At 49.5% G+C, this 27,618-nt stretch overlaps 5 protein-coding genes and 1 long non-coding RNA gene across 17 annotated transcripts in view; 3 read left to right on the top strand and 3 right to left on the bottom strand.

Moving 5' to 3' along the window:
• The window catches only part of ANP32E (acidic nuclear phosphoprotein 32 family member E), a 44,608-nt gene extending 43,069 nt beyond the window's left edge, over positions 1-1,539 (bottom strand). Inside the window, exon 1 of the mRNA XM_025287936.3 lies at positions 1,518-1,539. The gene's annotated coding sequence lies outside the window, so the exon portion shown is untranslated. The remainder of the gene's footprint in view (positions 1-1,517) is intronic.
• CA14 (carbonic anhydrase 14) lies at positions 675-7,893 on the top strand. 3 transcript variants are annotated; one of them, XM_006049221.4, is made up of 11 exons: positions 676-1,595; positions 3,705-3,725; positions 4,680-4,859; positions 5,556-5,698; positions 5,922-6,017; positions 6,214-6,280; positions 6,459-6,616; positions 6,721-6,841; positions 7,070-7,090; positions 7,208-7,292; positions 7,411-7,893. In XM_006049221.4, the coding sequence occupies exons 1-11, from the start codon at positions 1,541-1,543 to the stop codon at positions 7,472-7,474; spliced, it is 1,011 nt and encodes a 336-aa protein (XP_006049283.1). In that variant the 5' UTR covers positions 676-1,540; the 3' UTR covers positions 7,475-7,893. The 3 variants fall into 3 exon arrangements, with proteins under 3 accessions (XP_044800356.1, XP_006049283.1, XP_044800355.1); XM_044944420.2 differs by having other exon boundaries at positions 1,579-1,595; positions 3,705-3,801; XM_044944421.2 differs by lacking the exon at positions 5,922-6,017 and having other exon boundaries at positions 675-1,595.
• APH1A (aph-1 homolog A, gamma-secretase subunit) lies at positions 6,075-12,016 on the bottom strand. Of its 2 annotated transcripts, none has more exons than XM_044944422.2 (7): positions 11,720-12,016; positions 10,763-10,933; positions 10,518-10,591; positions 10,159-10,281; positions 9,877-10,004; positions 9,346-9,469; positions 6,075-8,086 (listed from the first exon to the last, which is right to left on the bottom strand). In XM_044944422.2, exons 1-7 carry the CDS (start codon positions 11,830-11,832, stop codon positions 8,061-8,063), a joined length of 759 nt encoding a protein of 252 aa, XP_044800357.1. In that variant the 5' UTR covers positions 11,833-12,016; the 3' UTR covers positions 6,075-8,060. The 2 variants fall into 2 exon arrangements, with proteins under 2 accessions (XP_044800357.1, XP_025143722.1); XM_025287937.3 differs by lacking the exon at positions 6,075-8,086 and adding an exon at positions 8,206-9,000 and having other exon boundaries at positions 11,720-12,014.
• Positions 12,017-12,297: 281 nt separating this feature from the next.
• LOC123333985 lies at positions 12,298-23,880 on the bottom strand. 4 transcript variants are annotated; one of them, XR_006551664.1, is made up of 6 exons: positions 23,756-23,880; positions 23,440-23,498; positions 20,711-20,874; positions 17,007-17,142; positions 12,434-12,557; positions 12,298-12,336 (listed from the first exon to the last, which is right to left on the bottom strand). It is a non-coding gene; the product is annotated as an uncharacterized LOC123333985 (long non-coding RNA). The 4 variants fall into 4 exon arrangements; XR_006551663.1 differs by lacking the exon at positions 23,756-23,880 and having other exon boundaries at positions 23,440-23,721; XR_006551662.1 differs by lacking the exon at positions 23,756-23,880 and having other exon boundaries at positions 23,444-23,721.
• Positions 12,479-21,618, top strand: C6H1orf54 (chromosome 6 C1orf54 homolog). 4 transcript variants are annotated; one of them, XM_044944423.2, is made up of 8 exons: positions 12,479-12,614; positions 14,099-14,219; positions 14,365-14,430; positions 15,641-15,724; positions 16,377-16,435; positions 16,852-16,959; positions 20,782-20,883; positions 21,550-21,618. In XM_044944423.2, the coding sequence occupies exons 3-7, from the start codon at positions 14,385-14,387 to the stop codon at positions 20,878-20,880; spliced, it is 396 nt and encodes a 131-aa protein (XP_044800358.1). In that variant the 5' UTR covers positions 12,479-12,614; positions 14,099-14,219; positions 14,365-14,384; the 3' UTR covers positions 20,881-20,883; positions 21,550-21,618. The 4 variants fall into 4 exon arrangements, with proteins under 4 accessions (XP_044800358.1, XP_044800359.1, XP_044800360.1 ...); XM_044944425.2 differs by lacking the exon at positions 12,479-12,614 and adding an exon at positions 13,832-13,847 and having other exon boundaries at positions 20,785-20,883; XM_044944424.2 differs by lacking the exons at positions 12,479-12,614; positions 14,099-14,219 and adding an exon at positions 13,240-14,049.
• Positions 23,742-27,460, top strand: CIART (circadian associated repressor of transcription). Of its 3 annotated transcripts, none has more exons than XM_044944419.1 (6): positions 23,742-23,881; positions 24,604-25,029; positions 25,192-25,267; positions 25,498-25,576; positions 25,684-25,795; positions 26,808-27,460. In XM_044944419.1, the coding sequence occupies exons 2-6, from the start codon at positions 24,664-24,666 to the stop codon at positions 27,330-27,332; spliced, it is 1,158 nt and encodes a 385-aa protein (XP_044800354.1). In that variant the 5' UTR covers positions 23,742-23,881; positions 24,604-24,663; the 3' UTR covers positions 27,333-27,460. The 3 variants fall into 3 exon arrangements, with proteins under 3 accessions (XP_044800354.1, XP_006049289.1, XP_044800353.1); XM_006049227.3 differs by lacking the exon at positions 23,742-23,881 and adding an exon at positions 23,890-24,035; XM_044944418.1 differs by lacking the exon at positions 23,742-23,881 and adding an exon at positions 24,169-24,191.
• The last annotated feature ends 158 nt before the right edge of the window (positions 27,461-27,618 follow it).

Here is a 27,618-nt window from a genome sequence, read left to right as displayed (position 1 = left end):
GAGCAGGAACAAGGAGGGCAGAAGGACCTCACATGGGTGCCTCCTCCAGGCTGAGACTCTGGTGAGGGAAGGGAGAACTGGGGCCAGTGTTTGGCCTGAGGTTATCTTTGAGTCTCACAGTTCATAATGAGGGATTTAGGATGTACATTCCAATCAGGATTTCCAGTCCCATGGGGGAACAAGCACCAGCCTGCATTCCTGAGATTCAACGGCCTCTCTGCTCCACTTGCCCAGCTCTCCAGTGGCAGGTCTCACTCAGTCCCCAAAGTCCTGCCCCAGCCTTTGATTGGGCGGGTGGGAAGACCCTGGGCCCCTCTCCCACTCCAATGTGATCACATGGTCTCTCTCTGCTCCCTCCCCTCTCTTAGCCTGGAGTCCACCTTCTTTTTTTTTTTTTTTTTGATGGTGGTAGTGATTGTTTCTAAGGTCTTCCCGCCTTTCCTCCTGCCCTGGCCACCGTGCCCAGGGTCTGTGTCCTCTTCAGTGACAAAAGCCGCCCTAGATCTGGGCTCCCAGGGGAGGGAGGTGGCTGGGTCTGGCAGTTGCAGCCGCTGTCTCTTCATGGTGCTGCTGCAGCCCCTCCCCCCGCTGGGCACACAAATGGGCTTTATCCAGCAAACAAAACCACCCCCCACCCAGGCCACAAAGGCACGTGGACCCAGCCTCACCGTGGGAAGCGGGTGGTGACAGGCGCAGGAGAAAGAGCGCTCCAAACGAGCTCTCCTCGCCCGCCTCACTTCTCTTCCTCACTTTCCACAACCAAGATTGTAGTCCTTGACTTCCTACCCTCCAGCTGCACCCTGAGTCCCCCAACTCCCTTTAACTCCACACTCTTCCTATTCCAGGGCACCTCACATTCTGCAGGGATTTGGGCACGGGTCCTCCCACTATCTGTCCCACACCCAGGGAGTGGCCCCTCAGAGGAGAAGCCAAAGTCCCTCGGAGGGGGACTGGATGGGACCTCAAAGGATAGGACACCCAAAACCTCCGTTCCTGCTCCTGCCCGTTCCCAGGGACACCTTTCTCCACAGTGTCTGTGTGGATAGCAGAGGAAGGAAGAGCTCACCCCAGCTGGGTTCCTGAGCCGGGGCCAGGACTCCCGTTTTCACAGCCGTGCTCTACTCTGAGCAGGGCCATCCTGCATGCTTAATCGGCTATTTAAGGAGCTGTTCGCCAGCAACCCGGGCAGCCCCCCCCTCCACACGTACACCCGTCCAGAGCCACCTTAAAAGCAGGAGGCAATTGGAAGTAGCTGGCCAGCAAGGGAAGACTGCAAAGAGAGGTAAAAAGAGAGAGGGCAGAAAGAGAAGCAGCGAGAGATTTATCCTGGGACCAGAAACTCACGGTACCCCCACTGAAAACCAAATCCCCTGGAAGCCCGCAGAGACACAAAGACAGCAAGAGAGAAAGACAAATACACTCCACTCCAGGAAACTCCTGTCCCCCGCCCCAACCCTCTCTCTCTCCCTCCCCGCTCTCTCCCTGCCCTAGTCCTCTAGTCCCCAGACCCCCAGTACCTTGCACTCCTTCCGGGCACACCATGTTGTTCTTCACCCTCCTGCTAGAGGTGATTTGGATCCTGACTGCCAACGGGGGTAGGTACATCTGGTGTCTGTGTGTCTGTCTGTGCTGATGTACACATGTTGCCTTGCATGTTTAATAGAGGAGGAGTGTAAAAGGAAGCCTGGGGGCTAGAATAATAGGCTCAGGCTCAGGGATGGAGGGAAAGAGAGAGGACTCGGGAGGAGACCACTGTCCTTCTCTGCCCTTTGATTTTCCAGCTTTGTTGTGGGTGGGGATGGGGCAAACTGACCTGGGGCAGAATATGTACACATGCCTCCCGCAGAATCGATTTGCAGACTACAAAGTCTCTTCAGAGCTCTTTCCCCACTGCCCTAGTCCCTGGCTACCCTCCTGGCCTTCTTTATTTACAAACTCATCCAATTAGGGAGCCAAAGAGGCCTGGAGTGAAAGGATAGAGGACTCATGGAGGAGGTGGTCAGGGGAATATTCCTATACCTCCTGCCAAGCTCAGACCCCGATCCCTGACTATGAACCTCGTGGCCAAAGTCCCCTCTCCTTTCTAGGTGCATGTGTACTAAGTTACTTCACTCGTGTCTGACTCTTTGCGACCCTATGGACTGTAGCCCACCAGGCTCCTCTGTCCATGGAATTCTCCAGGCAAGAGTACTAGAGTGGTCTCCGTTCCATGGGGCGACCAATTTCCTGGTTTTTCCTGAAAGCAGTAGCAATAGTCCATATTGTTAGTCCCTTTACGATTTACAAAGGACTTTCAGGAGCTCCCAGGAGAGGAAGAGGGACTCTCAGGGGAATGGCTGAGGTGTTCCGGGAATGTCCCCAGGACCCCTGCCACTCATTTCTGTGACCCCTGTGTCTAGCTCAGTATCCAGCACAGAGCAGACGAGGAATTAAGATGTGTTGGAAGAACGGGGTTGGGAGGTGTCTAGAGGGCAGGTAGAAAATGCAAAGAAGATGACTGGGCAGAGGGACTGCCAAGGAGACCTGCAAATTCCACCCGAGGAGAAAGGAAAAAAATCAGGAAAGAGTAGGAAGAGATGTGAGACCCGTGTGTTGAGAATTTGATGGGAGGGAAAGGGCAAGGCTGTTAGCCTGCCCAGAACCAGGGGATTTGAGTTGTTGAGGTGTCCCACTGAGCTGGTGAGTGCAGGGCTGCCTCCAGCCTTCCTCTGGGTTGCTTTTCAGAATTGTGTGAACTGAGGGATGAGCCAGTCCAAGAGCCCAGTGATGAGATCAAGGATATCTTAACAGTCTAAGGGATTTATTTAAGTGAATAAGAGAGCAGAGGTTGCTGGAGGCAGGGGTCAGGGGGTGGAGATTTAGAATTTTACTCCAAAGTTTCTAGCAATTTGAAAAATACAGAGACAACCTGCAGGAAGGCCTCCTTTTCCTCTTGAAGCAGTTTGGCCCTGGGTGAGGGCTGGACCAGCAGACCCCAGACCTTCCATCCAGAAGACAGGACTGCATGAAAGCCTGGCATGTGACCCAGCTGGCAGCTCTCATTTCCACACACAATGCTTTACTTTCATCCTGTCCCTGCCAGCCTGGCTGCCTGTGCCCACCCACCACCCTCCACGTAGAGTAGACCCTGCCTGACTCCCACCTCTCCTAGTCATCTGGGAACCTCGGGAGCAGAGGTTCCTGGTGATGGGGAAAACTTCCTTTAGAGTTACTGGGACAAGAAGGAGAAACGTAAATGTTCATTTACAGCTCAGTGCCTGGGTTCATACAAAGCTTCAAAGCAAAGGAATATTCGCCCTCTCCTCTCAGCAAGATGGCCCCCGACTCTGAACTTCTTGCCCCTCCCCTTGTGCCAGTCCCCTTCCTCCAAACCCTCTGCCTACACCCTCACCTCAGCCCAAGTGTTAGACTGGCTTGGCACAGGCTAGAGAAAAGTGAGGGTTGGGCATTTTGCACATTTGGATCCAGGTTAATTTTAGTCTCCTGGCTTTATCTCTTTTCAATTCTCCTCCCCCTTTACTCAGGGAGCACAAGCACAGCCTGGCTGATTTTAAATAGACCCCCGACCTTTCCACTGCGGTGTCCAATTTCAGGGCTTCCTTTGGGAAGTGCTGGAAGGAAGGAGGAGAACGGGAGGGGGGGAGTGGAGGAGCTCCCTGCCTGGGGCTGTGCTGGCTGTAACTCAAAGTTCCTCTGCCTTGCAGGTCAACACTGGACGTACGAGGGTGAGAGCAGAACCCAGGCCTACCAACGCCCTTTCCTCACTGGGACCTCTTCACCTGGCGGGAAGACTTATGCCACGTGGGTGGGGAGGTTTCCGTTAGCTTTTCATCCTAGCTCCTCCCTTCCCCAACTCCCTGTGCCCCAGCTTTCGCTCAGATTGATTCTTAGACCCTGTTCTAACCATCAAATCCCAAACCCCCTGATTCAGCAGAAAAGCCAGTTATGTCCTCAATCAATCTCTGTGGGAGTGAGGGAGCCGGAGTGGAGAGGGGAAGTGGGTGGGGGAAGGTGCCATGAGCTTAGCTGCCCCTTCTCCTCCTTGCTCATTCTATCCTGATCAATCCTACCCCAACCTGAATCTGGAACCGGGACAGAACCTGAGGTCAGGGGTGAGGGAGAGGCCAGCAGGACAGTGTGTGACCCTGGCAGAGGTGCAACCAGATTCCTTTCAACTTAACGAAGTCCCTGAGTCAAGGCAAGGTCCAGTGTGAGAGCAAGGAGTCAATGATGGGAAGTCAGCAGGTCTGAATCTTAAGGCCTCTTGATAGGGGTTCCCCAGAGACCCTACCTCTCTAGAATAATTTTCCCAGCTTTCCTGCTCCTACTCAAATCCACCTCTCTGGCTCTGCGGACTTTCTACCCATCTCCTTTTCCTCTCATTAGCTCTTGTATCCTCCAACAAGGGAACCAGTAAGTAAAGGCAACTGCTCCCCATTCATCAGGAGAGCAGGGGAATCATCACTGCCCCTGGATAGGCGATGGGAAGGATGAGAAGGAACTGCCTCAGCGAGTCCAGCAGGGACTCCCCCCTCACCCAGCCCCGCATAACTAAGGGCTTCATATGGGGTAGAGGGAAGTGCATGTCCACCTCCATGTAGGTAAATAGCTTGGTGGAGGGTTGCTGAAGGGTGGTTGGGGCTAGAGGGCAAGACAAATGTCTGTGATAACCCCACCAGGTCCACATGGTCAAGACCACTGGCCCGCCTCTTACCCTGAATGTGGAAGCAATGCCCAGTCCCCCATCAATATCCAGACAGACAGTGTGACTTTTGACCCTGACTTGCTACCTCTGCAGCCCCATGGATATGAACAGCCTGGCACTGAGCCTTTGAACCTGCACAATAATGGCCACACAGGTAAAAAGACCTGGCCTCCAAGGAGATTAAGCTTCAGTTCCAATCTTAGGAGTCAGAGGTGAAGAAGCATTCTCCTAACTTCTAAATTCTCAGAAGGTTTTGTCTATAAATTTGGAGACAAGAGAATGGGGATGAGGCTCCTGTAGCCAAAGGTGGTTGAGGGGTGGGTGAGCATCATAGTACTGCCTTGGGTGGGTGAGCATCATAGTACTGCCTTGGGTGGGTGAGCATCATAGTACTGCCTTGATCTTCACTAGAGAAGCAGTGGCTGGGACTTTCAGCCAGTGGTCCAGTGGTTAAGACTCCATGCTCCCACTGCAGGGGGCACGGGTTCAATTCCTAATTGGGGGACTAAGATCCTGCATGCCAATGCCCCAGGGTGCCACCAAAAAACAGAAAAGCAGTGTCCTATGGGAAGAACAGAGGATGATATGGTTGAATGGCATCACTGACTAAATGGACATGCATTTGAGCAGGAGATAGTGAAGGACAGGGAAGCCTGGAGTGCTGCAGTCCATGGGGTCTCAAAGAGCTGGACAGGAGTTAGCCACCGAACAACGTGGGAAAAACTGGGTGCTGTGCAGAGAAACAGAAAAGGCTGGCCAAGTTTCCCAAGAAGTGGTGGCAACTGCGGGGAAGGGTAGGAATGCATCCAGATTACTCCAACCCTAACTACTTGCTCTCTTTCCCTCATAGTACAACTCTCTCTGCCCTCTACCCTATATCTGGAAGGACTTCCCCGAAAATATGTAGCTGCCCAGCTCCACCTGCACTGGGGTCAGAAAGGAACCCCCTGGGGATCAGAGCACCTGATCAACGGCAAAGCCACAGCTGCAGAGGTACCAGGAGCAAGGCCTGGACTAGGATGTAGTGATAGGCACTGTCGGTCCCAGGGATCTGGAAACTGAGAACATGCTTGGGGTGAAAGGGCAAGCTTTGTGGGGCAGATTTACTGCATGCAAGAGGTGGTGGTGGTGGTGGTGGCAGCGGCTAGGATCAAAGCCTTTGGGACTGGGTAGTGGAGAAACAGCAAATGATTCAATTCCCTGTCCTCTCCCTTAGCTCCACATTGTACATTATGATTCTGAGTCCTACGAAAGCCTGAGTGAGGCTGCTCAGAGGCCTCAGGGCCTGGCTGTCTTGGGCATCCTCATTGAGGTCAGTGGCCCCCGAACCCTCTGAGGCCCCCCTCCACTCCCTCTGCATCCCTCAGTCCTATTCTGTCCATGTCTGTTGCTGGTCATCCTCCCAAGACAAGTCAGCAACCCATTTAGACCATGTATCCTACACACAAATGTCTGACTTCTAACATGGACTCATCCTGAACACTCTCCCCCATTTCTTCCCAATCCAGGTGGGTGAGACTAAGAATCCAGCTTATGAACACATTCTGAGTCATTTGCATGAAATCAAGCATAAAGGTGAGCCCTAAAAATCTATCTGAAGACAAAGTCACGTTAGACTTCAGGGAAATTTCTCAAGGCCTGAGAGGCCTGGGATGAGGCAGTGAGTTAGGGACCAAGGTGTTGCTTCTAGGAGCCCCGTCTAGGTAAGCGAGGGTGCAGTGAGGGAGATGAGCCTGAATCTGTCCTTGACCAGATCAGAAGACCTCCGTGCCTCCCTTCAACGTGAGAGGGCTGCTCCCGCCGCTGCTGGCACAGTACTTCCGTTACAATGGCTCGCTCACCACTCCGCCCTGCTACCAGAGTGTGCTCTGGACTGTCTTCCATCGAAGGGCCCAGATTTCTATGGAACAGGTGAGCAGTGGAGAGGTGAGGCAGAGGAGTTGTAACCTCAAACCCTTCCCCACTCCCCAAAGCAAGGGCCACTCGTCCCTGAGTCCCACGCTTCTGCTCCTCAGCTGGAAAACCTTCGGGAAACACTGTTCTCCACGGAGGAGGAGCCCTCTGAGCCACTGGTACAGAACTACCGAGCCCCCCAGCCTCTCAATCAGCGGATGGTCTTTGCTTCTTTCATCCAAGGTGACTGTACAGGGCTTGGAAAAAGGGACAGGAAACTGGGGGATTCAATGGCAGGAACTAGGATGCCCCTAAGAAGGAAAAGAAGGCTACAGGGGGAAGGGATTCCCAGGCCTTGCTTGGACTGGGACCCACCATGCCCCAAGGTGCCTAGCCCTCAGGGCTGGCACAGGGCAGCTTCTAGCTGGGTGGGGATCTGGTCTCGCTGACCCAGGTTTTCTTCCCTTGCAGTGGGACCCTCGTATACCACAGGTAAGACAGTCTTTCCCAGGTATCAAGGTGTGGGGTACAGGGTATGGTGCTCCTCAGCAAGTTAGGGAAAGGCTCACTATGTCAGTCCTAGGCAGACACCCTCCATCTCTCTCCCAGGTGAAATGCTGAGTTTGGGAGTAGGAATCCTGGTTGGCTGTCTCTGCCTTCTGCTGGCTGTTTATTTCATCGCTAGAAAGATCCGGTGAGGTCCTACTCTCCAATCTTCCAGTCCTTTTGTCCCAAAAAGCATGCTCCTAGTCCACCTCTAATCTGTTTCACATCGGACACTAGGCATTTCCACGAACCATTCTCCCTTCCAGGAGGAAGAGACTAAGAAACCGGAAAAGTGTGGTCTTCACCTCAGCACGAGCCACCGAGGCATAGACTCCTTCCTGGACACTTTAGAGGCCTTCTACTTGCTTGGCTGTCAGGATGCTTGTCAAGTGAGGCGCCGGGACTGGCCAGGAAATACTGTAGGAGTAGGCCAACACCCCTCTTTCCTCCAGACAGTCCCTACACAGAGGTAGGGACAGGCTTTCATTCAAGGAAGAAAAACAGAACCTTCAGCCTCTCAGAACATGGAGATCAGGACAGTCCTACGGTGACAATGCAGAGGCTCAGCTGTGTGTAGCTGTAGGAGGATGTGGCCCACAGTCCCCCGTCCCCTCATCTTTATAACCCTGTCCCTAGATATAGCTGTAAGATCTCCCCTTAGGAAAAAGGGTTGCTGCTGTTTATTTTGGTGGTTTGTTTTTTTTTTTTTTTTTTCTCAATATATTTGGAAATTAAACCTGCTGACCCCACGTCTGGTTTTACTCCTGGAGCTCTTGAGAATGGGAGTGTTCCTTAATGCCTCAGATGGCAGAGGTGGGCAAACGGAAGCATGGGTGAGTAACTCCTTTTACTCCAATCCTGGAGGAAGGGAGATCCACTTCTGGAAGATGCTTAACCCAGAGTTTCTGACATGAGTTCAGATTCCCTGCCCTCGCATCGAAGCTATCCTTGGAGGGAACCAGAAATTGCCAGGTTAGAAAGGAGGTTGGAAAAGAGCCATGAGAGGGCAGAAACCTCATTAACACGTTATCCCCTCCTTTTAAAGCCAAGTTCCCCCACAATTATAAAGTCCTTTTTATTAGTCAAAATCACAAACACCTCGATTAAAAGGATGGGATACACCACCCTCAGCAGAAAATGATACAGTTTATAGAAAACCTCCCCGCCCCCCACACACCCCAATTAAAAACTAGAAAAAAATCTGCCCTCCTTCCCTGTGATGTCATGGTAGGCTGACTCCTCCAGGAGCACTGCAACTCTGGAGTGGGCCAGCTCCCCGCAGCACCCTCCACTTCACCTTGGGGAGAGGAGGGATGCTGGTGGTCAAGGAGGTTAAAACATTAGTTCCAGTAATACCAGTTCCCAAACATGCACTTCCTTCCTTTCCCCCAAAGTCTGGGACCAAGGGGAAAGCTGGACAGGTATAAGCCCAGTCATAAGGAGCAAGTTGAGGAGGGAAAATACAGTCCTAGGAGGTTAGGAGAAGAATTCCAACATACCTCCTCCCTCCCCCCACTCAAAAAAAAAAAAGGCAATTTGGGGTCTTTATCACACCAAAAATAGTTCCCCTCAGACCTGAGAAAAAGACCAAGATGTCCAGTCTGGGGAGGGGGTACTGGGAAACTCAGAGCTCGTCTACCCTTGAACCTCCATTGACTTCATCTCCACGGCAATGGCTAAACTAGGTCCCTTTTCTTGGCCACCTGCACTGTCCAGAACTGGAGATGGAGAAATACAGGGCGAGGAGATCAGGAGGGCACCCCAGGCCCAGGGGTCCCCCCCAAGGTTCCCTCAGTCCTCGGGTGGGATGCGCAGGGCAGAATACACCATCACCCGACTGTCCTCCTGCCGTCGGCCTGCAGAGGGGAAGGGGGGTGAGTCTTGGGCAGGGTGAGGGCAGAGCACTGACACATGGGGAGTCCTGGACAACACAGGGAAGGGGGAGTCCCCAGATGGTGGGGACAAGTGCAGATTCAAACCCGCCAGTCACTGACTGGCTGAACCCAGACTGCTCCTGGTAAAGCCTAGAGACTAAAGGTCACACACGAGTGGACAAAGCAAGACCCTGAAGGTGGTGGAACAGACCGACGAGGAGACAGAGAATGTTGGGCAATGGACCGGGCTGGGGCTGGGCTCAGTCATGGGCAGTGGGCAGGCAGGTGGGATCTGTCAGGCGATCAGTCCAGGTAGTCAGTCCTTACACGAGAGACTGCGCTGGATACTTCGGAAGGACCCTCCAGCTGTGATGAAGGCCCAGAGCCCCATGGAAATAGTGACTGCATAGATGGGCAGCAGGCTGGCCTCATACCAGGGGTTCAGGAATGTCTGGTGATGGGGGAAGAATAGAAAAGAAGTTAGATTCTCCCTCTAATCCCTATATTCCCATTGTGCCTTTGACCCAAACCTCCCCAGAGATCTCCCTCAAATCCCCCAGTCCTTCAGAGCACCAGTAAGTATCTTGTGATTTTCAGCTCCCCCAAAGATTTCTGCTATTCCTGCTCACCTCAGGCCATCTGCATTATGCTTTGATTAATTCATTCAAAGTCCTCCCCAGAGAATCCCCAGAGCAGGATATACAATTGATGCTGAGTTGAGAGATGTCTCAAGATTCACCTTTCTGCCTCCTCTCAAAACAGATTTTTAAATGTTAAGAAGTGAGGATGTATTTCCCCTCCATCCCACTCACCATTAAGTTCTTTTCTCTCTAACTCAGGCCCCTGTCCCCAACTCACCAGTCCTGATGTCAGTAGGTGACTCCCAACCACCAGGCCCAAAGCCCAGTACCGTCTCCTCTCACAGGCATCAAAGAACACAACTCCCCAAAAGGTATGGAGCAGGATAATGGCTGCTGTCAGAAAGGCTGCAGGGGGGAGATGGGGATGAGATACATCCCTCGTCTTCTCCCAGCCTCCTGAGATGCTGAGCCAAAGAAGTCTCCCAGGGAGGGCCAGTAAATCAGGTCAGGGCTAAGGGATGGATGGGGCAGGACGGCAAGAAAAGAAAGTGGACCTTACCTGAAGTCAAGAAGTAATAGGGTGAGTCTCCGTGGATCCCAACCACACCTGGCCCAAGTGCATCAGCCAAAATATTGATAACAGAGAAGACACCACTGATGATACCGAAGGAAAGACCAGAAACTGGGGGGAGGGAGGGTCTCATCAATGCCAGAGATCACTATAGCCTGACTGCCAGTGATCCCTCCCCATTCCCAGGCACAATTTCCCCCCCACCTTCTCTCCCTCCAGGCAACCTATCCTTGGAAGTCAGGTGTGAAGAAAAACAAGAAGCCACTTAGGACATGTGGATGTTTAGAGGCTTCCTTGGGAGAGACGAGTGTCCAACTCCCTCCTCCAGTCCTTCTCCCTTGGCTCACCATAGGCCATCTGGCGGATGGAGATGGGTGATCTTCCGTCCTCACTCAGCGATGCTAACCCTTCATCTGCCTTCCTGGGGTGTGGTGGGGTGGGTGGGACAGGGGAAACATGAGGGAGGGCAGGAATCTCCTTTCCCTCTAATGTCTTCCCTTAGTGCTTCCTCGTCCAAACCACCACCCAGGGCTGCCCCATTTATAGTTCAGTCCTCTGCCCTTCTCCCCTCCAGACCATCCCATCTTCTTACTTAAGCAGCTTGTAGTAGGCAAAGCGGAACACCTCCTGTAGAAGGACGGAGACTGCAGCACCAAATATCAGAAGGCCATACTGGAGCCGGGCATCTGACCGGTCGGTCACATGGACCAAGATGAACCAGACCACAGAGGCCAGGAGCAGGGAGACCAGCCAGAAAAATGCCCTAAGGAAAGACAAGGGCAATCAGACAAGCAAGGGTAGAGGGCATCCTGAGAAATCAAAGAGGGAAAACAATCAAGGCTGCAGCATAAAAAGTGGAACTTAGACTTCCGGATGGCCAGGGAGACAGGGAGGAGATAGGATAGGTGTCTCCACCAAGGGAGTTTGTAGGGATCTGAATGCAGGGGAAGGCTTAGAAATCTGATTAAAGGGTCTGCAGAGCTATGAAAGCCAGAGTGTAGGAGCACAAGAGGGCGAGGTATCCATTCCTGGATACTCCCGTAGGGACGGGTGAGGTCAGCACAGCCCCTTCACTAGTCTTGGCCCTGGGCCTCCTCTGACGTCGCCAGGAGGAGTATAGGAGGAATCTGTGCGATCCCTGCAAGGCGGAAACCAACTGCGGGAAAGGGCAAATCAATCAGATCCCTTCCCAATCTTCACCTCCAACTTGTCTCCCCCTACTAAGGCTTCCCTTGGAGCGTCCCAGGTGGCTCAGTGGTAAAGAATCCGCCTGCTAATGCAGCAGACTCAGGAGACGCGGTTTCCATCCCTGCGTAGGGAAGATTCCCTGAAGTAGTATCTTCAGTACGGCAACCCACTCCAGTATTCTCGCCTGGAAAATCTCATGAACAGAAGAGCCTGGCGGGCTACAGTCCATAAGGTCGCAAAAGAATCGGACACCACTGAGCAGGAGCAAGACTCAGGTTCCCGGGCTCGCCCCAGGTCTTCAAGCTCCTTTCGGATCTCACTCTTCGGCGTCCTTCCGCGTCTCCCCAACCCCCTAACTCACCCGGCGACCAAGATGATGACGCGAAGCGGGTCTCCAGCCACAGTGATCAAGAAAAGCGCAAAGGCCGGGCCGAAAGCGACGAAAGTGCATCCAAAAAACACTGCGGCCCCCATGGCTGGGCAGCTGGGGGCGGGGTGGAGACCCGGCCAAGAGAGGGGAAGGGGAGGAGCACGCCAGCTAGGGTGTCCGGGTGGGGTGGCGACGCGACCCCGTGAGGGGCGCGGTGCAATGTCACCCCCGGACCCCCCAGGAAGGCGGGGATACCGAAACCCCAGACACAAGTCCGCGCGACTTCCTCTACGGAAGCCGAGGAGGGCACAAACCCCTTTGCAGCCTCATGGCCACCTCCCATCTAATCCCCACCCCCTGGAGGCCAATGGAGGGAGAATCCGTAGGGGCGGAGCTGCGGAGGTGGGGCGTGGCTTCACGACCTGCTGGGAGTTGTAGTCCAGGTTTCCTTGCCCTGGACCTCGGACCTGGGAGTGGCTCCTGCCGGTTAAAGCAATGGGCTGGGCCCGGCCCAGGTTCCTTGGTTCGGTTCGGTTCGGCCTTGGTCGCTGTTTCCTTTCGTTATTTTATGGGGCAGAGTGGTAGCAATCCCACCATTTCTTGAAGACCTGCAGAGGGGGAAGATCCTGTTAGAAACTAAAGAACAAATACAAAGAAATCACAGGATAGAGGGTGCCGGGAGATAGGGACGGGTATTGTTCTTACTTGAATGAGAGGAAATGAGCTGGAGATACTGCCCAAGAAATGAAGGTTACTCTTAAAAGTAGGTGCGCTTTGAACAGGCTAGTGTAGGAAACATACAATACAGTGTCGCTAATGAAGCTTTCATCTGTAATGACAAGCGAATAAGAAAGAAGTTTAAAAGAAGCCTGGATAGCAATGTTAGGTAGGTTAGAGGGGATTTTGAGTTAGAATTGGGAGTTAAAGCTGTTTGTAAAAAGCAATTATAGCTGTGGAGTTGAAGGAAAACTATCCCCCTCCCCCCCACACCACCAAAGTTACTCAGTTCCTTTTATGTCATACTTCCTCTATTTATTTTCTGAAAATGAACATCAGTGGTGTCTTTTCCTCAGACTGGGGGAAGGGAAGGCACAAGGGATGCCTTTTAGAGAGAAAGAAAGTTAAAATGTAAGAGGGTACTGTAACTTCATAGCAGGGTTAGTCCTTGGGGAGGATGTTTTGGCAAAAGAGTGCCAGGATGAGAAGGTGAGGGAAACCGGAACATTGCTTTTGAGAAAGTTATCAAAGTACCCCCAAAATACTATAAAAATTGTTCAAAGAGAGCCAGCCTTCCTTTCTTTCTGGAAATGATTTATGGCAATGCATAGATGTATATCCACATAAGAGTTTTACATTTTTTCTAGAAAATTCTGGAAAGGAGCCGAAGGAGTAGATTATATAGAATTATATGAGAACAAACCATGCAAATCTGCCCCCAATAAGGTTGAGAGGGTGGGAGCATCCTGGTTGGTACTCTAGACTCTATATTGTCTTGCTTCTGAGCATAGCAATCCAGAAGCGATGTGGATAAGACATCATTTCTCCTCTGAGCTGTTATCACAGCATCTTCTGACTTAGCAACAGGCGCCAAACCTGTCTTGTTCATTAGTGTTTCCACGGAGACTTGCATAGTGCCTAGCTCATAGTAGATGTTGAATAGATGTTTATTAACTCCCTTAAAAAAAAATTCTTTATTTCCTTGCCTCTGAACCCTGAATTGCCTGTCAGACTAGGCCTAGCACACTGTGCCCAGCAATTTGTCACTAAATGTTTCAACACTGAATGGAATGAAAATGGGAACTATAAAAGCAGAGAGAAGGATAAGATGAACTCCACCCCTGTAGGCTAGGAGGAAGGGAACACACCAAATAACTGAAAGAGGAGAAGAGGTGTGGCATATACCTCAGGGAAAGAGTACCTGCTTCCTCCCTTCTCCCATCCTGTGTGCAGAAACTTGAGAAAGGGGTGAGTTGAGGTCAGTACTTAGCAGAGAGGAAGGAACTAGTCTTGACTGAAAGTTGTTGTTTTTTTTTAATCAGAATCGATGCAGCAGGTGCTTGTAGAGTCGGATGGTGATGTTGACACTGCTCCCATACTTCGAAGTCTGAGATAAGCAGGGGTAGGGAATTGTTCTCACTCTAGAAAAAATGCTTATCCCTTCCACAGAATATTTTGACTGTGAAGAAAGAGACTGGGATGAAGTCTCAGGAAGAAGGGCAGGTCTGGAAAGGATAGTCAGTTAGGGACAGTGAGAGGGAGAGTGAGCTTTTTGTGAGGACTGGGAATAAGGAAGGAAAGTAGGGGAGAGGGGAAACTTCAAGGTAAGCTGGGTTTTTTGTTGTTGGTTGGTTTGTGTGTTTTGTTTTTCAGAAAGTGGCAGCAGGTGGCCTGATTGGATCTGGTCTAGGGCCTGGGAGTCTCAGTGAACATGTTCCCATCAAAATTCACTCTGTCTCTCTAATCTGGGCCTCTGTGACTGAGGACTGCACCGGTAGTAGCTGATGGCCTAACCAGGCAGCAAGTGGGCGGGAATTCCCCCCGTGGGAGAAGAGTTGCTGCAGCTCCTTCGCTGCTTTGGGGGAGGGCAGAAGGCGGGGTAAGTTTGGTGGGAAACGCTGCAATTTCCTTTTTACAAGGCGCTAGAGCAGAATCCAGAATGGATGTCCTCTTTGTAGCCATTCTTGCTGTGCCACTCATCCTGGGTAAGTTCACATCTCTCCCTGGGCTTTTGAGCCAGGTCTTCTAACCATAAATGGGGAGAAACCATAAATGGTGGGAGAAAAGCAAATGCGAGGGCAGGAGGTGCAGTTCAGTAAGGAGGGACAACGCTCTCCCATCGGTGTTAGATGTCAGGGGCAGAGGGAGGACCTGGAAATTAGAGACAGGAAACGGGGAGGAGAGCAGAGTCCTGTCAAAGAAGAGGCAGCTGGTGCGGATGGAGCCCCAGATATGGGGAGGTTCTAACAAGAGTGAACTCAGCTCGCCATCATCACAGACTTGAGTGAGATGAGAAGGACTAAAGTGAGAGTGGACTGAGGCGGACTCCTTGAAGGTAGAGCAGTCTGAAACTATCGAGGGAAGCCAGGGTATCTTCCTTCCCAGAGAGCTGGAGAAAAAGCCTTGTATTAGTAAAGACCTAGGAGGGGTGACCTTTAGAATACTGAGTATGGGCTGCCTTCAGTGACAGGGCCCCAGAAGTAGCTTGGCTTCTTCCCTGCTTTGTTCCCAGTCTTCCAGGTGCTCTCATTGTTTCCTTTTCCTCCAGACTGTTGTGTCACTGCTTGGGGTTAAGAGAGCGAATTCAAGGAGTTTAGAAAAGATTAGCAGGAGGCCTAGAATTCCTGAGCCAATCCTGTCAAAGCCACATATTTTTAATCCTGGGAAGGAAGAAAAACTAACGCAGATGGATCATTTAGTCCGTCTGACTCAACCGAAGAAAGCGGGTGTTAACTGTGTTGTTCAGAGATATCCTGGTAGTTAGCATTGAAAGGAGAACCAACGCCCAAGTCCAAAAGCCTAAGGCCATGTGTATTAGTTAATTGTGAGGGACACTGGTAAGAGGAGATCTCTCACAAATACAGTAGGTCTGGAGCATAATACTGAGAAGTAGATTTGGAGGTCTTAATTTCTGGTGTCTCCCTGCTTCCTATGTTTTTAAGGCTTCGTTTGGGTTCCAGTATGTGAAGGGACCCATTTTCAGTTCTGGGGATTCCCGGGTTGAAAGGGCACAGAGTAACGGGCCTTGTCAGCATTAAGGAGCCCGGAAGACTGAGAAGGGTTTAGAGGTACAGAGGCAGGGAGATAAGAGAGGGGAGGCAGAGACAAAGAATACTGATAGAGCTGAGGTCAGCGTCTGGTGTCTGTGTTGCTAAGGCTTTCCAGATGCCCCTTGACCTCTAGTCCTTGTCCTAGGACAAGAATATGAGGATGGAGAAGAACTGGAAGAGGATGAATATTATCAGGTGATCTATTATTACACAATCACCCCCAGCTATGGTGAGTACATATAAGGTTCTGATCCTTCACAGGCTGGAGAGAGGTTTGGGAGCTACTCAGTTCAGAGACTCTGACTTTTCCTTTTGCAATGGCATAACTAGATCAGAGAGAAATTTGGCTCTGAGCAAAAGCCATCAAACTCATGATGTTATTCCTCAGACTAGTGATCCTTTAGAAACTGGTTGAAATAATTTGAAAATTTTCAAATCTGTGCATGACTTTAGATATCAGGTTGAAAATATAAACGCATACACATTCACAAACATTTTTAACATTAGAGTTTGTTGTGTGCGTCTGCTTAGTCGCTCAGTCCTGTCCGACTCTTTGCGACCCCATGGACTTTAGCCCATCAGGCTCCTCTGTCCATGGAATTTTCCAGGCAAGAATACTAGACCTGGTTGTCATATCCTACTCCAGGGTATCCTCCTGTCCCAGGGATCAACCCAAGTCTCTGCACCCCCTGCATTGGCAGGCGGATTCTTTACCACTCTGCCATCTGGGAAGCCCTTAAAGTTTGTGGAATTATATTATACCGGTTAGTTTTATAACTTGAGCAAACTGAAGTATTCTGAACAGTTTCTTCCTCTTCTCTTTTCTGGATCTAGTGCTACCTTTCTGATTTGTAACTACTTATTTTTTTTCTCCTTCCCAGATGAGTTTGGTGTGAACTTCACTGTTGATTACTCTATGTTTGAGTCAGAGAACACAGTGGTGAGTGACATCTACATGATCCTCTAGGAGGATCAGGATAGGTAGCAGTTAAAAAGAAACTAGACATTGTTGAAATGTGAATAATGAACAGGAATAAAAACTAGTTAGGTGAAGCAAAACTAGGTAGTGAATCTGAAACAAATTTGTTAACCACAGCTGGGAATGAAGCCAGAATGCAGTAGGTTTGCTAAGACACTGAAAGGGAGGAACAGTCCTCAAGTCAAGGGAGTTGGTGAATGGGGTGAGTACATAATCCATGCAAACATGAAGTAGGAAAAATCCCTGAGTGTAAGTCTTGGATGAGGCGTTGGAGGGAGGAAGAGGTGGTGAAGTAAAAAAGAAATCTAAATAGAGAATCTATGAGGATGTTGAACGGAGGCAATGATAACTCTGTTTCCTAATCCTACGGAGGGCAGAACAGGTTGGATGAGAAGGTGGAAGCATCAGAGACTACCATTAGTTATGAAACAGACCGCGCTGACCATCAGAAGCCTGTAATAGAGAAACCAGTGACAATGGAACCAGTGAGTGGATTGGGGATAAGGGGGGGAGGGAGACAGACATCCCTTACCCTGGATGGATCCCCAGCCTGGTGACGTGGAGCAGAGGGAAGCTTCGGTGGATGGGGGAACCAAATAACTAGTACTACAATGCACGTGTTCATCTCAGATTGGCCATCATTTCTTTCACGGAGATTTAATTCTAACCTTGTATACAGAACACAGGGAAGAGTTGGTGCACTTAAATTTCAGTTGAATAGTGTTTAATGTGTTTATATACAAATACAGAGTCTAGTGCTCTGTCATGTCCAACTCTTTGAGATTTTGTGGACTGTAGCCCACCAGGCTCCTCTGTCCATGGAATTTTCCAGGCAAGAAATACTGGAGTGGGTTGCCATCTCCTTCTCCAGGGATCTTCCCGACCCAGGGATTGAACCCCTGTCTCTTGTGTCTCCTGCATTGGCAGGCAGATTCTTTACCACTTGGCCACCATGTTTTTATAACCTATGTGTAAAGCTGCTAAGGATGTTGCTGCTAATGAAAAATAAATCTATGATGTTATTGTCCTCAAAGTATTCATAAAACTTTATGAAACATTTGGAACAAAATGAAAAGGTTTTTAACAGTGTTAAATTGCATACAAATTTGACAGCATACAACAAACAAGTGCTTTAGGCGGTGGAAGGAGAGAGATTAGTACAGGTTGAAGTTGTCTGGAAGACTCTCAGAAGATGACTGTGCTTGAGATACTTCTTTGAAGAATAGGTGAGCTTTTGATTGGCAGTAAGTTATAAAAGGTTGAAAGCAATTTGGAAGAAGATTAGTTCTTCCAAGAGTGAAAGAGCTGCACAGACAAGGAGGGTGGAACAAGAAGGGTATATTTAGTGGTTGAGGTACGATTGAAGGAGATGGTATATGAAAAGGAACAATAGGAAATTAACAAATAAAATGTTCAAGGCTACATGTATTTGCTTGGTAATTTCACATATGGGATAACACAGGGCCAAATTACATAGTCAGAAGTGTCAAGGTAAATTTCAGACTTATAAACAATAGGGGGCCTAGTATGTTCTCCCAAGTGCTAAATGCACCATGAAAGTGGTATTTTTGAAAAATGATTTATCTGGTCGTATGAAGGATGCAATGGACTGGAGAGAAATTAATGAGATTTGCATCCATTAAAGGTCTGGATGAGGGAAGTGGCATTTTGTTTGTTTGTTTGTTTATTCTTGGCTGTGCTGAGTCTTCAGGGCTTCTCCTTGCAGTGGCTTCCCTTGTTGCGGAGCACAGGCTCTAGGGCAAGCAGGCTTCAGTAGTTGCAGCTCCTGGGATCCTGAGCACAGGCTCAATTGTTGTGGCCCACAGGCTTAGTTGCTCCGAGGCATGTGGGATCTTCCCGGATCAGGTATCGAACCCATGTCTCCTGCATTGACAGGTGGATTCTTTGCAACTGAGCCATCAGGAAAGCCTCAGAAGTGGCATTTTTAATGGAGCAGAGAAAAATAAACACTTTGAAGAAAATGCCTTGCTTCAGTGATAATTTCATATGGGCAATAAATAAGGGAGAAGGAAATGGCAACCCACTCCAGTATTCTTGCCTGGAGAATCCCAGGGATGGGGGAGCCCGGTGGGCTGCTGTCTATGGGGTCGCACAGAGTCAGACACGACTGAAGCGACTTAGCAGCAGCAGCAGCAAAATAACTTGAGTTTTAAAAATAACTTTAAGTTTTAAATATGGGCATCTGGGAAAATGGTTGACTGAAATGGGAACTGTGATCAGAGATCACAGTGATCAGAGTGATTTAGGGGGGAAGTTATAAATTTGGTATTGGCCAAGTTGAATTTATGGTCACAGCCTATGCTGCTGCTGCTATGTCACTTCAGTCATGGCCAACTCTGTGCGACCCCATAGATGGCAGCCCATCAGGCTCCCCTGTCCCTGGGATTCTCCAGGCAAGAACACTGGAGTGGGTTGCCATTTCCTTCTCCAATGCATGAAAGTGAAAAGTCAAAGTGAAGTCGCTCAGTTGTGTCTGACTCTTAGCTGCTCCATGGACTGCAGCCCACCAGGCTCCTCTGTCCACGGGATTCTCCAGGCAAGAGTACTGGAGTGGGTGCCATCGCCTTCTCTGCACAGCCTGTGAGGGTGTTCTAAAGGTAGCTGAATTAAGTCCATGCTCCAGCTCTAAGTGCAAAGTTATAAATGCAGACAAACTCAGTAGATCCAGTATTTACAGAATACTGAAAGGCCAATGACTGTGCCTTTAGTTAGTAGGAGAGGAATCAACCAAGGAAAAAGAAACAAATTGATTGGAGAGGTAGGTAGATAGCCAAATTTGTATTATCGAGTCTAGAAGAGAAAGTTTAATATAATGAGTCAAAAGCTACCAATAAGCCAAGAAGGAGGTCATTGATAACCACAGAGAAAGCAGTTTTAATTGAGTGGTTGTACCAAAAGCTACTTTCTGTGGCATTAGAGAGGAAATATATTGTGAGGAAGTGGAGGGAGAGGATAGACCAGCTAGCTAAGAAATCTGGTAATGAAAAAAGAAACAGATGACTTCCTTGAAAGTCCAACAGTTAAGACTCTATGCTTCCAATGCAGGGGTATGGGTTCAATCCATGGCTGGGGAACTAAGATCCCCCATGCCACGAGGTGTGGCCAAAGAGAGAAAGAGAGGAGCAACAACTAGAAAGGGCCACAGAACCAATGCAGTCTGAATATAGTTGTACATAGATGGGAGGAATCGGTAGGAATGGAAAGCTGATGACTGACAAGGACAGATAAATATTTTAAAGTATATAGTAGGCTCCCTTTTGGAGAAGGAAACGGCAACCCACTCCAGTATTCTTGCCTGAAGAATCCTGTGGACAGAGGAACCTGGTGGGCTGCCATCTATGGGGTTGCACTGAGTCGGACACGACTGAAGCAACTCATGCATGCACGCATGCATTGGAGAAGGAAATGGCAACCCACTCCAGTATTCTTGCGGGGAGAATCCCAGGGACGGAGGAGCCTGGTGGGCTGCTGTCTATGGGGTTGCACAGAGTCGGACACAATTGAAGCGACTTGGCAGCAGCAGGCTCCCTTTAGATTGTAAACTCTGTGAGGGTAGGACCAATGTCTTAATCATATTATCCCCCAAGCGGGCTTCCCCAGTGGCTCAGCAGTAAAGAATCTGCCTGCAAAGCAAGAGCCACAGGAGACCCGGGCTCGATCCCTGGGACAGGAAGATCCCCTGCAGAAGGGCACAGCAACCCATTCCAATATTCTTGCCTGGAAAACCCCATGGACAGAAGAGCCTGGTGGGCTACAGTTCATATGGTCTTAGAGACCCAACTGAAGTGACTTAGCACACATGGCACCTGTGCCTGAACCTGGTGCCTCAGACAGTAAAGAATCTGCCTGCAATGCAGGAGACCCAGGTTCAATCCCTGGGTCAGGAAGATCCCATGGAGAAGGGAATGATTATCCACTCCAGTATTCTTGAAAATTCCATGAACAGAGGCGCTTGGCGGGCTGTAGTCGATGGGGTTGCATAGTTGGACACTACTGAGGGACTAGTATGGCACCTAGCATGGTGACTAGCACGGTCATGTACATAGGTTAAGAAACAAAAAACATGTCACTGAATTGAGTCAGGCCTCCCTAGTATGGTCAGAAATGGCTGAAAGGCACAGGGGAAAGGACTTCTTATAGTGATGGGGAGGACGGCTGGATCTTTCTCTAAGCTCAGAGGAAAGAAGACAGAGGTTGGCATCAAGAGATGGTTACCTTTCCAGAGTGGGAACTGGGTGGTGGGAAGGATGATACTAGCCTACTATGAGGGGATGTCTGTATTTTAGCAGAGTCCAGATTTGAATGACGCTGTATCCGGTCTGCAGAGTCCTGGTCCACTCCTTCTGTCCTGGGCCCTCATTCAGGGGGTGATGTATTTCCTGTAAAAGGTAAGAGTGCAGCCGCTGGCCTTGGGGGAGTTTTGAAGTTTTACCAGTATCTCCAGCTAGTGTTCCCAGCCTGGTCAATTCTCGGCTGCTTAAAGGAAGAGGGATCACATTTAGAAAAAGCTTATCTAACTTTAAGGAGGTTTAGGAGATGTTAAGGCAAAGGCCTTTGTAATAAGAGTCATTACTTTTTCTCAACTGGGATGATTTCAGGACCTCCTACAGCAGAAGCAGGTGGAAGGGACAAGAAACTTCTCCAGGTTTCCAGTCTGTCTTGAGGAATCAGAGCTGGTTTCAGCCTGGACTGGTTTAAGGTTCTGCAGGTGCCAGAGGGCAAAATGAGAGGGGCCCTGCAACCTGACAGAGTTGAGAGGCTGAAGTTCAGAAGCAGGGGCAGGAATGGTTCCCTAATGTAGAGGAGAGACAGTGGAGGAAAGGAAGGAATTTAAGTTGGTAACCACAATAAGAGGCATGAAGAAGTTTAGCAGAAGGAAGGAATGAAGGAGGGGAACACATCTAATAGATGTCATGAGGAAATCTAGCTCAAAATATAAAATCCGAGCAGTTTCCATAGAGGTGGGAGAACCTGGAAGGTTTCCTGAGTCCCCTGACCCCGATTATCCAAAAACCGCCTCCTCTCCCGTTTTTTTTTTTTTTTTCTTTTTTTAGGAGAAGGAAGACTCGTTGATGGGGATTTGGGAAGAGGAGAGTGGAAGATTAAATAAATAAATGAAGTAATCTGGTTACTCTCTACTCCTTTATGAGGGCCAGTTCTAAAGCCACAACACTGAAGAGAGCACCAGGATTTGTGGGAAGGATGGATTAGAGACGGAGTTCAGTTCAGTTCAGCCGCTCAGTCGTGTCCGACTCTTTGCGACCCCATGAATCACAGCACTCCAGGCCTCCCTGTCCATCACCAACTCCTGGAGTTCACCCAAACTCATGTGCATCCAGTCAGTGATGCCATCCAGCCACCTCATCCTCTGTCGTCCCCTTCTCCTCCTGCCCCCAATCCCTCCCAGCATCAGGGTCTTTTCCAATGAGTCAACTCTTCACATGAGGTGGCTAAAGTACTGGAATTTCAGCTTTAGCATCATTCCTTCCAGTGAACACCCAGGACTGGTCTCCTTTAGGATGGACTGGTTGGATCTCCTTGCAGTCCAAGGGACTCTCAAGAGTCTTCTCCAACACCACAGTTCAAAAGCATCAATTCTTCGGTGCTCAGCTTTCTTTACAGTCCAACTCTCACATCCATACATGACCACTGGAAAAACCATAGCCTTGACTAGATGGACCTTTGTTGGCAAAGTAATGTCTCTGCTTTTCAATATGCTGTCTAGGTTGGTCATAACTTTCCTTCCAAGGAGTAAGCATCTTTTAATTTCATGGCTGCAGTCACCATCTGCGGAGTTAGGTGACAGTAGACTTAGAGGGAATTATTAGGACCTTGGGGAGGGGGGTGGAACTTAAATTTTGGGAAGAACAGAGGAAAGCACCCACAAACAGGTTTATTCACAGCCTATAATTCCCTCTAATTCTACTGTTTTACCTTATCATATACAGTATTGAAACAACATGCTTGGAGAAAGTTGAAGTAGAACCTTTTTATCCTTTTTATAAAATAAGCACGTTGTTAAACAAACATAAACCATCAAAAGCTACTTAGAATAGATTTTAAAAATTCACACCCTCTTCTACTTACTTTCCCCACCCCTACCCCCCGCCCTCCGCCTCTAAATATGTACCTTTTTCAGTTAGTAATTAGGGCATGCAAGGACAAACTTTAAATTTTTCCCCCCTTTATCCTTGCGACCCTAATCAGAACTAGGCTGCCCTCTTGTGGTCTCTTCAATGTTATAGCTTTAATCAGCCCACAGTCCCTGAGTCCCGTCCCCTTCTCTCCACAGTGCTCTCAATACTGCAAGGGGCGTTCCCTGGTTGCTTAGTGGTTAGAACTCGCGAGCTTTCACTGCTGTTGCCCGGGTTCAGCCCTGGTTGGGGAACTGAGATCCTGCAAGCCTCCCGGTGGTGCAGCAAAGAAAAAAAAAAAAAAAACTGCAAGCGGCAGTGAATAGTAAACTCCAGACTTTGCCACCCTCCCTTCTTCAAATCTTCTCCAGCGGACCAATGAAGAAACTAAAGCTGAACAAAGGCATAATCTAGGAAATCAGAGACCTACCCGCCTCCCCATTCCTTGTGCTAAGTAAAATAGAATTAAGGGCACAGAGCCTGAGGAACCCGGGTAGAAGTCAGGAACAACCCGGCTGGGCTTTGACCTCTAGATTGATGGCGGGCTGGCATCTGAGCTGGTAACGTGCGTCGCGGGTTATGTAAGGAAAGGGCTGGAGGAGCCGCCCCAGTGGGAGCCGGGGAGAGGACGCGGTGTTCTCGGCAGAAGTCCCCACCCTCCTCACCCAACAGGGCAGGAGGCACCCAACTTGTAGGATAAGGAGGAGGAGGGGAGAGTGAAACAGAGACCGGGGAGTCACGAGGGCTGGGCCACGGAGAGCAGAGGGGGGGAGGAGGAGGATACACAGTGGCACACGTCCATGTTCTCACACACGTTGCAGACGCAAGTCGCTGACGGGTTCCACGTGCTGCACTTGTGAGCGGAGGCGCTGAAAGAGGGGGGACAGGGGTCGGTTACCAAGGAAGAACCAAGAGTCCCACACGGCAAGGCTCACACCTCAGATCACACTACTAGTCTGCACACTCCAGCCGCGCGGCTTCAGCACACCACCATCCTATTTAAGGCCACGGGCTCCGCCCTTTTTCTCCCCTCCCTTCTTTTCCACTCTTTTTCCATCCTCCTCCTTTTCTCATCACCGGGTCCTCCTTGCTAGCCGCATGTAGGGGCGGAGCACAGAATACTTACCATCCAACCAATCGTCCCCTGAGAGCCGCTTTATTGGCCGAACCCCTGTATGCTGTAGCAAATGGGATGTGAACGTCAATAACGAGAGTCACGTGTCACCGGCTACACAACCAATGAGGGCGCGAGGTCTGTGTAAGCAGGGGGAAGGCACGTGCGGAGCTGCACGTGTCCTGGAGGGGGAAGGGGCGGGACCCAGTGGGAGGGAGCCGGAGGTGGGTAGCAGAGACCCGAGAGTCTGAGTAGGAGCTGCAGACAGCCTGAACTGAACCGACTGACACAGGTGAGGAGACTGACGCCAGGGAGCGATCCACGCGGGAGGATCAGACCCGGTGGGAGTGGGCTTAGGGAGTCGTTGCAGATATTGGTATTGCAAGGATTCGCATCACGTGGCAGGTGCGACTGGAAGTGGTCCGGCGCAGGGATGGCGATCAGAAAGGTTGGGAAGAGGCGGGAGTTTCCTACAGGGTCCCTAGATGGGTTCAAGTGCAGCAGATTTCCGGCTTGCCGGTGGTGTGAGCTCAGGTAGAGAGGCTCGCTACGGGGTCAGGATGAGACCAGAAAAACGAACCGGAGAAAGGGGTCATATCATGTCATTTACTCTGAACTGAGGGAAGAAAGAACAGTCTGTGTCAGGCTAAGAGCTGCTCCGCAGAGGGCACAAAGGCAATCCAGGTTCTTAGTGGAGGGGGGGAGGTGGGGAAGATGACTTTTTCTATTGTGCGCGAGACAGGATTAATATTGGGAAGGGAGAGAAGAGATGTTATTATCGTATACAGTACACCCTACTCTCTCAGTCCATTTCCCAGTCCTCAGATTCTGGTTTCAGACTCCCTCGCTTTGCTCTTCAGTTGCAGGTCCCGATCTTTGGGTACTCCGGGAGCTGCTCTCCAGACCCTGCTTCTGAACCTATGGATTCTCCATCTAGCGTTTCTTCCTATTCTTCCTACTCTCTTTCGTCCTCTTTTTCCACCTCCCCAGTGAACAGTGACTTTGGCTCCCCCTCTGATAGTGAGGGGGAGGACAAGTGGGCTCCTGGCCCCAAGCCAGACACTGTTGGGCAGAAGGAAGGTTCTCGGCCCAGCCCTGGTCCTATCCGCTGCAGGCAACGACCCAAGGTTTCCAGTAACCAACATGTAGCATCTCACTCGGAACAGCGGGGCTTGGCTTCTTCTATGTCAGGATCTGGGATCAAAAGATCAAGAGATGGTGAACTGGAGACCTGTATAAACATCCAGGGTTGTACCACAGAAGGAGACCTGCTCTTTGCTCAGAAGGTAAGAGAAATCTGGGAAAAGGAGATGGGACCAGAGTGGCTTAGTATTCATTTGGTTGATAAGGACCCCACAAGGAGAGTATTGGCTCCCAGGGATGGAAAAATAAGTACTGGTGTGGGCAATTCTTGGTCTTCTCATACCATTTGTCCTGTTTTCCTACAGTGTAAAGAGCTCCAAGGATTCATACCCCCTCTCACAGACCTACTGAAGGGGCTGAAGATGGGTCGATTTGAGAGAGGTAATTATCTGATTAGTTGCATTCATTTGAGCTAGGCTCATATCTGTCTCTGTCTCCACATGTGTTTTAAATGTGTATTTCTCTTAAATCTTTGGGGCCTAGATGATTCCCGTTTGCTCCTGTGACAATTTCCTTAGGTGAATCGATTTTAACTCCCTTCTGTCTTTCCTTTCGCTCACTAAATTCTTGAATCTCAATCCTTGATCTCATCTTCTCTCTCCTAACCCCAGGACTGAGCACTTTCCAGCAGAGTGTGGCAATGGACAGGATCCAGCGTATCTTAGGAGTTTTGAAGAAGCCACAGATGGGGTAAGTCCCCTTGCTTCTTTTCTCTTCTTCGTAAAGTACTATTTCCAATCCTGTTCTGTGGCTTTTTTCACACCTAATGGCCTCTTTTTTTTAACTTTCCCTCACAGAGAGCGTTATCTAGGAACTCTGTTACAGGTGGAAGGAATGTTAAAGACCTGGTTTCCTCATATAGCTGCCCAGAAGTCATCATTGGGTAGTAGCAGGCACCAGCTGACCAAGGTGAGAACTTATTATCTAAGGAAAAGTTGGGGAAATAACCAAAGAAATGATGTGTACATACAGAAAGGGGCTCCCGCTCCCATTTTCTTCCGGGTCTTTTCATCTTTTCAATAAGTTTCTTTTCAAGGAAGAGAATGCCTAGATTCCTTCATAGTCTGATTTCTAGATGTTTTTTGGTTCCATTTTGTTTGGGTCATTTCTAAGAACTCTATGGAGTTTAACCCCATACCACATCTTATGGCTTATCTGCTTTCTGTATAGATACAGAAGACTTTTTACCTGGCCAAATGAATCATGCAGGAAGATTCCACAGCTTGTCTATGAAAATATTTTCTCCTCTGCTGCTTCTAAGCTGCTTTTCCTCTCCTTTTACTCCTACCCAAGGATCCTTGTATCCCTCTGGAATCATGGGTATTGAGGAATGGCCGCAGATCTTAAGGAACTCAACACAGAAAATTAGAACTTAAAATACAAAAATTGTAAAATGATGATTCCAATTAAAAACTTTAGAAAGACGTTCTAAAATGAATTTGTTTACAAAGAGTGAAAATTTGTGAGACTGTTAGTTTTATTTTGTATATGTCTGAATTGTTGTTTAGTTGCTAAGTCATGTCCGGACTGTAGCCAGCCAAGCTCCTCTGTCCATGGGTTTCCCAGCCAAGAATACTAGAGTCGGTTGCCATTTCCTTCTCCGGGGCATCTTCCCAACCCAGGGATCAAACCTGCATCTCCTGCATTGGCAGGCGGATTCTCTACCACTGAGCCACCAGGGAAGCCCTTATATGTCTGAATAGCCAGTGCTATATAGTGTGTGGTTTATATAGTAGGGCTTCCAAAATTTGGTTACTAAAACTTGTACTTAATCTTGGCCTGGCAGGAAATTATCTATTGCATAAAGCAAGGTATGTTAGCATTACAGAGTTCCCAAGGAAAACCAAGATTTAAGCAGCCAGGTGGAAGTAATCTGAAAGCTTTCTCACATAATTTTTTCTCTTTTCTTCCCCCTCCCTAGTATTTTCCCAGCCACCACAGTTACCCAGCTGCTTCCTCTCCTGCACCTTCCATGGAAAAGATGGACCAGACACAGCTAGGACAGCTAGTATTAAAACCAAAGCAGCCTTGGCACCTCACCGAATGGCCAGCTATGAACCTCACTTGGATCCACACTACTCCAATTTGCAATCCCCCTCTCAGTTCCCCAGGTACCATCTCCTTTAGCCATGGTCCTTTAGGCACTGGAACCAGCATTGGTGTCATCCTTTTCCTCCAGCATGGAGTACAGCCCTTGACTCACTCAGCCCCAATCACTCCAGTTCCATCTACGACAGCATCTCCTGTCATCCCTGGTAATCATCAGAAACTATCTGCAGAGGGGTCTTATTATCACAATTTGCCAGTAACTCTGCCATCAAACTGTAGCTGTGCCCTTTCCCCTCCTGGTCTGCCCGCCTCGACCAGAGAGGTGACCACAGGACACCTGGAACAGATGAGAGGCCATCCTCCAGTTGCTCCTGCTGTCCATCCTCTCGACCCCTAATCCAGGACCTGAGACTGTAGTTTCTAATTTGTGTCAATATATGTCTCTATTTTTTTTTTACTTTTAATGTGTGCATTTGTGTTGAAGAAAGAGAAATCCTTTATGATTAAATACATTTTATAGCTAAAGAGTTTACTCACTGGGGGAAATTGAAACCTTTTGCCTCAGCCTTTTTTCCTCTGACCTGCAGAAAAGAAAGGGGAGGGAAATGTTTGTGAACCCAAGCTCCATCAAATTAGAGGTCTGGATGGGACAATATTACGTCCTGCGGAAGAGGAAAAGGGAC

Source organism: Bubalus bubalis, chromosome 6 (assembly GCF_019923935.1).
Source record: "Bubalus bubalis isolate 160015118507 breed Murrah chromosome 6, NDDB_SH_1, whole genome shotgun sequence".
Taxonomy (NCBI): Eukaryota; Metazoa; Chordata; class Mammalia; order Artiodactyla; family Bovidae; genus Bubalus; species Bubalus bubalis.
Note: the sequence above shows the minus strand (reverse complement) of the source record. Positions and strands in the feature narration are given on the sequence as shown.